Genomic DNA, 10,339 nt, shown 5'->3' with positions numbered 1-10,339 from the left:
TCCTGGAACTCACTTTGTAGACCAGGCTGGCCTCGAACTCAGAAATCCGCCTGCCTCTGCCTCCCAAGTGCTGGGATTAAAGGTGTGCGCCACCACGCCCGGCTTTACTTTTTATCTTAAGACAGGGTCTCACTAAGTTGTCCAGGTTGCCACTTTCAAAGCTCAATTTGGCCTTGAACTTGTAATCCCCCCGTTTCAGCTGCTCAAGTCGTGGGATGATAGGCCTGTACTATTAGGCTTGGCCTTTTTCTATTTTCTCCCTGTCTTTCGTGAACTGAGATAGGATGAGAAAGGATTCAGGTCTCCAAAAATATTGTACATGTCCTGTAAGCGTGTACATGTTTCCTACATGCAGGGCAAGGCCTAGGCTGGGGGAAGGGATGTTCTGTTCTGTGTGAGGTTTGTACTTGGTGGTATTGATTTTCACAAGTTTTCAGGAAGAGGAGCAAAGTGGACAGTGGACTGTGAGGAGCTCAGGTTCTAGTCCCGACTGTGGGACCCTGGGCCGTGGGCCCAGTCTTTGAGCCTTACTTTATCTCTCTGGGACAGAGTACCTGGAAAGCAGAAAGCACTGTGTAAACAGCCACCATCCAGACCCTGGGATGCCACTGAGGGCTGTCCTCCCTCATCTCGCCTGACTTCTGATCTCTGTGAAGTGCCCTGTCATTTTTCTTAGTGAAGAGGTCTGGTGGTGGTCTTGGTCCCTGGAGCCTTGGTGGCAAAATGGCCGGCAGAGAGGTTGGAGGAAGTTGGGACTTAGAGGGGCAGTCACCCGAGGAGCTGCAGGTGTCCATTCTCCTTGTCAGGGCCGGCCAGCAGCAGCAGGTCTGGCAGCTCCAGGGCAGGACTAGAGGCTGCCACCCCCATGGTGACCTTGTTGGCGACTTCTCCAAACCGGGTCACCTGGGGCCAAAGGTTAAGAGGATCCATAGATGGAGAACAGAATTCAACAGGAATCTGACTGGGTGTTGGGGATCTTGACAGAGTGAAAGGTCATGAACTAGGGGAGATGAACAGTAGGTTAGGGGCTGGGAATGTGGCTCAGAATATAAGCACACATGCCTAGAATCCCCCGGTGCAGGGCTGGGGTGTGACTAAGGGGTAGAGCTCCTGCCGAATACGAGTGAAGCCCAGAGTACCAGCCATATTACCTCTAAAAAGAAAAAAAAAAAAAAAGACTTGTGGGCCTGAGATTTTAGGATTAAAGGACAAGAACCATATGTGTGTACAGTCAAGGAAACTGAGACAAAGGCTTCTGAAGACACAAAAAGCCCAGCGGGCTCAGAGGTGATGTGGATCACTTGGAAAGAACGACAAATGATGGGGGGGCTCCGTACATCAACGGGTCGGAGGTCCGGGGCTCCACACCTGCACGAAGTTGCTTTCAAAGATGGGAAAGTCGCGCAGCTGGTCGAACTCGCCGCTCAGGAGGTGGCGTTGGAGGCGCCCAGGGCGGCACGGGGCGTAGGCTGGAGCCAGGGGGCGGTCTGCAGGGGCGAAGCGCGAGCATCCATCCCAGGATGCCAGGTACATGAACTCTGACCGAGGGCGCATGCGGGGCAGCGGCCTCCGCATTGCTGGTCCCATACCTTCCCCGGCTCCCTCTCTAGGGCCAACCCCTCCAGGTAGAAGTCCTTTTGTCACCTTCCATCCCCTCAGAACTCGTCTCACCTGCTCCGCCGGGAGCGGCCTTAAGATCTCGCCCGCCCTTCATCGCCACGCCCCGGCCCTGGGGAGGAACGCCGAGTGAAGCCTGGGACAGACAGATAAAGGGTGGGGCCTAGAGCTTGTGACTTTACAATAGGGTGCCCGGCGTTCCGTGACGTCACCGACGTCACCTCTCTCCTAGGTGGTGTCACCGGGAACGTGAGCCCTAGAGACCCGGAAGCAGAAATGGCCGCCCTAACTGCGGGAGCAGGCGGACGGGCGCTAGTGCGCAGGCGCGGCGTGCGGCGCAGGCGCGTGAGCCTCAGGATGAGCCCTGTGTTTCCTAGCGGGCTGTATGGCTCTCTGTTTTTCTCAGCGCTCCGGTATGGTGGCCGCGGGTGCCGGGGTGACCCGGCTGTTAGTGCTCTTGCTGATGGTAGCCGCGGCTCCTAGTAGAGCCCGAGGCAGCGGCTGCCGGGTCGGGGCCTCCGCGCGTGGGGTGAGTGTTAGTGGCCGGGGCGGGGCGGCCTCCTGTGGGCGCTAGATGGACCCCATCATGAATATTCATGAGAGGATGTGGTTTGCTCGGAACCTGGGCTGCGTAGAGTAGTGGTAGCTAGCCTCTCCTCTCCGTGCTCGGGAGGCTGAGGCTGGAGGATCAGGGAGTTTGAGGCTAGCTTGGACTGCTTAAGATTGTCTTAAAAATACAAAAGTGGGGGTATGTTGGTGCACGCTTTCAATACCCCTATTAGGGAGGCAGAGGCAGGTGAATTTCTGAGTTCGAGGCCAACCTAGGACAAAGGGAGTTCTAGGCCAACCAGGGCTACACAGTGAGCCCTGACTCAATAAGTAATTAATAAAGATATGGCAAGGAAGCTCTAGTGCTAGGGGTGGAGTCATGTTTCTGAATATGCATGAAGAAGTCAGGTCCTTCAGGAGCCAGAGTGCTGTAGGATGCCTGGCTAGGAGAAGCTTGAAATTAAGACATCTAAGGCTTAGGCCTGGGTGTGGGGTGCAAGGACACCTTGGGTTACCTAAGGTCCTGTTTCAAAAAACCCCAAAAATAGGGTGCTGGAGAAATAGGGGTCAAGAGAACTGACTGCTTTTCTGGAGTACTTGGGTTCGCTTTCTGGCACCTACCTAGAGGCTCACGACTGTCTGCTAACTTCAGTTCTTGGTGATTGCACACTCTCTTCTGGCTCACCAGGCACCAGGCGTGCACACAGGGCACATAGGTACATGCAGCAGATATCCATACACAAAATTTAAAAAAAGAAAAATTACAAAGAAATTAAGTTGATGGTGGTGGTGCTCATGTGTAACCCCAAGCGTTCAGCAGACGTAGGCAGGAGGATCATCTCCGGTCTGGATCAGGGAGTGGTTTAGCTAGACTCTGCTTCAGAACATGGGAAAGAAAGTGTGGATCTAGGATGTACCAGAGAGAAGTGGGCTTCTTGCCAATGTGAATGGTCAGAGTATTAGCATGTGCAAAGGAAGCCAGTACCTGTGAACTGAATGAAAAGCTTAATGACCTGGGGAGGAGGGCAGAGCAAGGTGGTATTTACCTACAAGGAGGTGGAGCAGAAGAATTGTGAATCTAGCTCGGGCTGTGCACTGAGACTCTCAAAACCAAAAAACGAACAAAAAGATAATGACCCGGGCATTGGACATGAGAATAACAGCTTTTGGAGTTTTCTTTGGGCTATGGAAATGGACTGTGTGGATAGTCATGCGAGGCAGGCCTGGGCAGAGCACCTGTGATTGGATGTGAGCATGAAGCTCCAGCCTGTCCTTCTGCCCCGCCCAGAGCGCGAGTGGTTCTTACGTGGGGTCCTTGTCTCCCTTGCAGACCGGGGCCGATGGCCGTGAAGCTGAGGGCTGTGGCACCGTGGCTTTGCTGCTGGAGCATTCCTTTGAGATCGGTGAGATGAGTGTGTCTTCAGCCTGACGCCTGTCCTTCGGTGGCGAGGGCGGAAAGCACAGACAGAAGAGGAGTTGTCTTTAGATGTCCCCATGCCTGTGGTGGCTTCAGGGTTGCAAGGGTTTAGCGCTTGCCAGGTGTGCCCAAGGGCCTGGGTTGCATTTCTGCTAATGATAATTATAAACATACACATACACATATATATGCATATATAAATATACACACATACACCACATGTACACTCCACACATATACTGATTCATACATATGTATGGATATGTACATGCACCTATGTAGACACATGTACATGTATGATGGGTAAAGAAACTATTTCATGCCAGGCAGCCTTCTTGGTACCCACTAGCCATTTGTCACTGATTCCAGTGCCTGGAAGATAGGTTCTTAGTAACACCCATCCAAAAATGTACGGCTGTGACCATCTTCTTATTATGATATGGTTCATTGGAGTTTTCTCTGGCGATTATAACTTGCTTACACAGATGCCCAAAGATTGTTTTGAGTTGCCTTAACTTGGCAGAACAGAACAGTTTTTGCCTGCTTGTATAGGTATCAAAGGTCTTCTTGTGGTTTTCACCTTTAAAATTTAATTTTCTTTTATAATTGCAGTCACATCAGAGTAGGGGAGCCAAATCAGGAACTTCAAACAGCTGGTTATATCTCATCCATAGTCTAGAGTAGAGAGAATGAATGCATGTGTGCTTGCTTACGCTCAGCCTCCTCTCTACACTCAATATAATTCAGGGCCCAAACCTAGGGAGTGGTGCCACCCACAGTGGGTGGGCCTTCCTACCTCAATGAATGTGATCAATATATTCACCTGCAGCTATGCTCTTAGCCCAGCCTGACCTAGACACCCCTCACTGAGACTCTTCTCTGGTGACTCTAGATTGTGTCAGGTGGGCAGTTGAAACCAGCCATCAGGGCCCCTGACTATTCTTACTCATGTGGCCGGCTGTCAGTTTTGACAGGTTCTCCCTCCATAATCTGTATGAGTGCTAACTTGTATTTAATTTCTATAAAAGAAATTCATCTGGACACATGCATGTGTATATATACACGCATGTGCATATATGTGCACACACATGTACATACATGCAAACACGAGTATATATATGCATGTCTCTGTGTGTATATAATTATCTCCTTCTTGCCCCTAGATCTGTAGGAACAACTCAGTCAGCTGAAGAAGGAATGTCAGAACAGACTTCTCTAGCCTCTGACCTGTGTCCTGCTCCACTCCCTCAGAGAGCCCTAGTTGGTCTTGTGAGGCAGTGGTGGGAGCACTGGCCCATTTTGCTGCAGAAGAAAGAGGTCTGGGGCAGCACCACAAGACCCCTTCTTTCAGGGAAGGCTGAACTGGGCCAGCCCCAACATCTGCCTGACTAGCTAGCCTTTAGCTTTGCCCACAGCTCCTTAATAGAGTCAAGCACTTGTGACAGCTAGGCCTGGGGCTGTGAAGTACCTAATAGCAGACAGGTAGGTGAAGAAGCCCCCTGTCACCGAGATAGGGCAGGTCATGCCGTAGGCGATGGTAAATGAGCTCAGTCCCCCCACAGGTGATGGAGCCAACTTCCAGAAGCGTGGCTCGCTGCTCTGGAACCAGCAGGATGGCACCCTGTCAGCAACACAGCGACAGCTCAGTGAGGAGGAGCGTGGCCGACTCCGGGTGAGGCCCCCAGTGAGCTCGGCGCCCAGCTAAGTCAGTCTTCCCCATGAGAGAGTCCAGAACAGCTGTCATTAGACAGCAGGCTCTTTTCAAGTGTCAGCCTTGTCTGAGGTGGGCTCTGTCCTTGTTCCCACCAGAAGCTGCCATGTTGCAGTTTTACTTGTGCCCAGTTTGAGAGAGGGTGTCAGGGAAATTTGCTTTGCTGTAGTGGCCCTATGCCTGGATGCCTTCTGTGTGCAGAAAGGTAGCAAGAGGCCTGCCCTCTGCCCCTCTGCCCTCTCCACGGGAGTCTCTGTCCTAGCTGCCCCCACAGCAGCTGTCTGTAACGCCTGGGTTAGGTGTGTTTGGTGTGGGGAGCAGGAGTGGCTGGATGCGTTGATGTGGTTCATGATGTCCTCGGTGGCTTCTCCAGGGACAGGACAACCGTGTGCGAAGAGTTCTCGGCAGGTTCTTGTTAGCCAGGGGCTGTGAGGACAAGGCTGGGGGCGCGTTCTCCTGACCAGCCTGGTGGGCTGGCCCTCCAGCTCATGGGACTCTGTCTAACCTGCAGGATGTGGCTGCTGTCAATGGCCTCTACAGGGTCCGGGTCCCGAGGCGGCCTGGGACACTTGATGGCTCAGAAGCTGGCGGCCATGTGTCTTCCTTCGTCCCAGCGGTAAGTCACTGATGAGGACTGCCTGCATCCTCATTCCTGGCTGCCTCAGTGTCCCCACCCTTCAGAGCCCTTCCTGTGGGGCCCTGAGGAATTGAACTGCTGCAGTCGGTGATGGTCCAAGAGACCTGGAGGTGGGGCTGGGCTTCTGAGAATGCTTGTGCGTTTGTGGGGGGAGCACAGCAGAGCTGGGTAGCTCTCTGACCACCTGCACCCCACCTGTCTTCCACAGTGCTCCCTGGTGGAGTCACACCTCTCGGACCAGCTGACCTTGCACGTGGATGTGGCTGGCAACGTGGTGGGCCTGTCCGTGGTGGTGTACCCTGGGGGCTGCCGGGGCTCCGAGGTGGAAGATGAGGACCTGGAGCTGTTCAATACATCTGTGCAGCTTCGGCCTCCCAGCACTGCTCCAGGGTGAGAGCTGGAGGGAGACCAGGGCCACCGGCTGCCTCAGGCGCCCAGGTATTGAGGCTCTGCCCCTCACCTTGCCCCTTCCCTCCCATGTTTAGCCCCGAGACTGCAGCCTTCATTGAGCGCCTGGAGATGGAGCAGGCCCAGAAGGCCAAGAACCCTCAGGAGCAGAAGTCTTTCTTTGCCAAATACGTGAGTGTGGCTCCTTGACCCCCTGAGGTGGCCTGTGTGTGGCCTCTGGTGGGAGGCTGCGGGCCGTGGACCCCACTTGAGGAGTTTTCCAGGGCTAAGTGGCTCTAGAAGCCCAACAGCCTGGGCTGGGTTGGGAATCTGCAGGTGCAGGCATCCCAGGCCTGCTGGGAGCAGAGTGGTGTGGACAGGAACACTGTGGGCGCACGTGCAGGAGGGCAGGAGGGCCAGCAGGGCCAGGAGGGAAGGGGCAGCCCATGTTCAGAGAAGTGAGAGGGTTGAATAGGTTGAACCCATGGGGGGTCCAGGGCCTGGAAGCAGGTAGCCTGGAGTAGATGCAGGGGGTGCAGGTGGAGGTGCAGAGGAGCCCTCGAGGGCAGCCTGCCAGCCTGAGGTGTCTGCAATGGCCAGGCTTCCTGAGTGGGGCTGAGGTGCAGAGTGGGAGACCCTCCTGAGGAGCTGGCTGCATGTAGCCCTCTATCCCTTGAGGCTGGAGACTGGGGTGAGCAACCGACAAGGCCAGCAGGGCTCAGGGGAGAGCTGGGTGGGTGTTGAGGCTGGAGACACTGAACCAAGCCCTTTCCCCTAGGGGCCTCAGAAGCCCCCCCCCCCCCCATGTCAGGAACTGAGGTCTGGCAAACCTCAGCCCTTGCATCTCTGTGAGGGCTGGCCCTTCCCATGGCCAGGCTGCTGACCTGCCTCCCTCCCTCCTCAGTGGCACCTCATCCTGGGGGGGGCCGTGTTGCTCACAGCCCTGCGTCCTGCTGCCCCAGGGCCTGCGCCAGCGCCAACGGAGGCCTAAGTGAGGACACAGTCCCCTGCCCGCCTTGCCCTCTGCCCATGCCCTCCTGTCCCTCCTGTCCCCTGCCCTGGCCCTGCCTGTAGTGACTAGGGGACCCAGCCCCTCCCCTCTGTGGCCCTGGCCCTGGACCATCCTCATCACTTACCTCCCTTCCTCTCTGCCTGTTTCTGTGTCCACCTGTCCTGCCTGCAGTGGATGTACATCATTCCAGTTGTGCTGTTCCTCATGATGTCGGGAGCGCCGGACGCCGGGGGCCAGGGTGGCGGTGGGGGCGGGGGCAGCAGCCGGTGAGCAGCTGTGCCACCTAGAGCCCCCCCAGAGCCAGCCCAAGAAGGAGTTCCTGTCCCCACATCTCCCTATTGCATGAATATGGAAGGCTGTCCCTTCAGTGAGCCCTCTGGCCTTCCTGTAAGCCCCTCTTTCTGTCCCTGAGCCTCTCTCTCATCCTGTTGACTGAGAGCTTGGGTGGACCTCCCTGTAGCCAGCTCACTGGCTTCCCTGGGCACTGCAACTGTGTCCCACCATGTGGCACTGTGTTCCTCTGTCTGCTAAACACCCACCAGTTTGCCCCACCCCACCCCACCCCACCATTCACTTTGGGAACTTGCCAAGCTCTCTCCAGCCTCTGTGCCTTTGCCCTGCAGGCCCCATGTGCCCCTCACTGTCACTCTCCAGCCCTTTGCCAAGGATCTGTGGCCCAGAGGTCTCTGCTTTTAGTGGCTAGGTCTGCCTCCAGCCCACTGTCCAGGTGGCATGCTGTCTTCTTTGCCCCCCTCTCTGGTGCCCTGGAATACCACGGTGACTTCTACCACTATCCTTTCTGCCTTTGGATGGCCAAGCCTGGATCTGTCACCAGGAGAGGATTGTGGGCCTCCACGTTAGTCTGTGAATGCACACTTCGAGTGACTTGTGTGCAGGTTTTGAGAGCCGGTTTTGCACTAGCTGCTCGACAGCTGCTGGCACGGCCGTGCTCTTGCACATGCGCCCCTGTGGGCATGGGGATTGCTGTGCAGCCTCAGCTGTGTTGTGTGGCTGCTGATTAAACTGTCCCCTAAACAGCCACTCTTCAGCTCACTTCCTGCCTTCTGTGCTTGTGAATAGTCCTGAGTTGCCGCTGTGGTTCGCCTGGTTTATGTTTGAATGGCTTTCTTAGGGTATGTTACAGAGGGATGCCTGGGCAGATTAAAGTTGCTGTGAGCAAGGATGCCTTCCGAACTGTGGGAGGAGGCTGGTTCCTGACCCTCCTGACACATTTCTTGGTTCATTCCCAGCACAGCTATGCGCTTGCTGGCCCAGCAGCCTCACAGGCTCATTTCATATCCCTCATCCTCACACAAGGATTGCACTGGGACCTTGTGTGTTGGTACAGTCGGTATCAGTTGGGATCCCAGCATTCCGGTTGCTGCCTGGAAGTAGCCACAAAGTAGTGACTTTTTTTTTTTTTTTTTTTTTTTTTTTTTTTTTTTTTTTTTTTTTTTTTTTTTTCAAGACAGGGTTTCTCTGTGTAGCCCTGTCTGTCCTGGAACTCACTTTGTAGACCAGACTGGCCTTGAACTCAGAAATCCGCCTGCCTCTGCCTCCCAAATGCTGGGATTAAAGGCGTGTGCCACCACGCCCTGACAAAGTAGTGACTTTAAGGCTAGCCTGAGCTACATAGCAAGACCCTGTCTTAAGGAACCAATGGTTCATTCGGTAGAGTGCTTGCCTCACGCAGGAAGCTGTGGGTCTGTCCTCAGGAGTGCATAAGCCACCCATGCGTGGTGGCACACACTCAGTGGTGTTAGGAGGATCAGAAGTTCATGGTATTGTTTGGCTAGCTAGCAAGTTTGAGGCTAGCCTGGGCTATGTGAGACTCTTGCCTCAAATCAAACAAGAAAACCAAGGCCAAGGCTGTCCTCTGCACTTTGAACCTGCCTGTGGGACCTGGAGTCTCAGTCACTCCTGGAGATGAGTGCCTGACAGAAGCTGTCCAAGGGAGGGAGGACTGACTGGCCAGGCTCATGTGTTCAGAGGCTGTGCTTCATCCTCATGGAGCTGGCCCGACAGGCCTGCTTACTTCATGCAAGCCAGATTGTGATGGAGGCTGCTCATGTCGGGGTAGACAGGAGGCCGAGGGCAACAGTCTGGCTCAGGCAGCACCCGCAGAGGCCCAGCCCTCCCGGTCTGCTTTTCTCCAGCTGAGTTCCATGGCTTCTCAGAACAGCAGCAGTGGGGACAGGATTTGTTTCATGACAGTGCTGCAGTCCCATGAAAGCCTCCTGAGGCCTCTCACAGGCCATCCTCGGGGTGAGTTTTGGCAGTTGGGTGGCCAGGGAAAGGGCACAAGTCACCTGCCTCACCTGTTCAACAGCTGGAACCTCAGGCCGACCCCCATCCCAGCATTAGCTCACAGAGGACATTCCTTGTGATGCCCCTTCTGGGGTCTTCGTGCCCTTGGTGTCCCTTGGCGATGTGGCTGCTCAGACCCCTCCATGCCATAGGGTGACACATAGCCTTGGTCCCAGGAGTTTGGCTAGTTTCCAACCCCTTGCTAGTCATGAAAGTTGACTTTTCAGTAACTTCCATGGTGAGCAGGAGGATGTCAGCCAGAGGCTGGGCTTCCTGTCCACTTTGTGCTGCCCTCTCTCGATTCCTACAGAGACCCAGACTGACCAAACAGTTCACTCTGCTGATCTGAGCCCTTGGTCTGATTTTGGGTGCTACTTTCTGGGCTGGGGTGTAGTCTGGTGATTAGATGCTTGCCCGCTATGTGTAAGGAAGGTTCTGAGTTCCATTTCCAGCACTGCCAAACAATCCAGAATATATAAAGAGCTAAAAAAAAAAAAAATAGAAGTTAAAACAGCCTAGTGGGTAAATGCGCTCATGAAATGAATAGGTTGCCCTCAAGGTGTGAGAAACAGACAGTAAAGATGAATGTCCATAGGTTGTCGGGGAAGTGAGGCCCAGGGTGTGGCTCAGGCAAAGGAGGCCCTGAGTTCAAACAGCAAAAGCATATACTGAGATTCTGCCCCAGCCAGCTAAGACAAGTGC

General features: G+C 54.6%; 2 protein-coding genes across 9 annotated transcripts in view; one reads left to right on the top strand and one right to left on the bottom strand.

Moving 5' to 3' along the window:
• The window catches only part of Fam71e1 (family with sequence similarity 71 member E1), a 5,081-nt gene extending 3,247 nt beyond the window's left edge, over positions 1 to 1,834 (bottom strand). Inside the window, exons 1-3 of one of the 7 annotated variants that reach the window (XM_021167832.2) lie at positions 1,672 to 1,833; positions 1,369 to 1,487; positions 773 to 903 (exon numbers count right to left, since the gene is read on the bottom strand). In XM_021167832.2, the coding sequence (XP_021023491.1) occupies positions 773 to 903; positions 1,369 to 1,487; positions 1,672 to 1,714 (293 nt within the window). In that variant the 5' untranslated portion in view covers positions 1,715 to 1,833. Of the gene's footprint in view, positions 1 to 772; positions 904 to 1,337 lie in introns of all 7 variants that reach the window. The other 6 variants (XM_021167834.2, XM_029479918.1, XM_021167831.2 and 3 more) reach the window with 6 other exon arrangements.
• A 60-nt stretch (positions 1,835 to 1,894) lies between these two features.
• Positions 1,895 to 8,524, top strand: Emc10 (ER membrane protein complex subunit 10). Of its 2 annotated transcripts, XM_021168485.2 has the most exons (8): positions 1,895 to 2,146; positions 3,497 to 3,569; positions 5,146 to 5,255; positions 5,806 to 5,910; positions 6,140 to 6,321; positions 6,417 to 6,510; positions 7,223 to 7,309; positions 7,502 to 8,524. In XM_021168485.2, exons 1-7 carry the CDS (start codon positions 2,003 to 2,005, stop codon positions 7,307 to 7,309), a joined length of 795 nt encoding a protein of 264 aa, XP_021024144.1. In that variant the 5' UTR covers positions 1,895 to 2,002; the 3' UTR covers positions 7,502 to 8,524. The 2 variants fall into 2 exon arrangements, with proteins under 2 accessions (XP_021024144.1, XP_021024143.1); XM_021168484.2 differs by lacking the exon at positions 7,223 to 7,309 and having other exon boundaries at positions 1,935 to 2,146.
• Positions 8,525 to 10,339: the final 1,815 nt, after the last annotated feature.

This window comes from Mus caroli, chromosome 7 (genome assembly GCF_900094665.2).
Source record: "Mus caroli chromosome 7, CAROLI_EIJ_v1.1, whole genome shotgun sequence".
NCBI classification, from domain to species: domain Eukaryota; kingdom Metazoa; phylum Chordata; class Mammalia; order Rodentia; family Muridae; genus Mus; species Mus caroli.
This window is presented reverse-complemented; position numbering and strand designations above follow the sequence as displayed.

Excerpts from the sequence above, each read along its gene's own strand:
- Emc10 (XM_021168484.2), top strand. The coding sequence starts at position 2,003 with ATGGCTCTCTGTTTTTCTCAGCGCTCCGGTATGGTGGCCGCGGGTGCC. Across the intron at positions 5,256-5,805 it reads AGGAGCGTGGCCGACTCCGG|GATGTGGCTGCTGTCAATGG; the intron begins GTGAGGCCCCCA and ends TCTAACCTGCAG. Across the intron at positions 6,511-7,501 it reads AGTCTTTCTTTGCCAAATAC|TGGATGTACATCATTCCAGT; the intron begins GTGAGTGTGGCT and ends TCCTGCCTGCAG.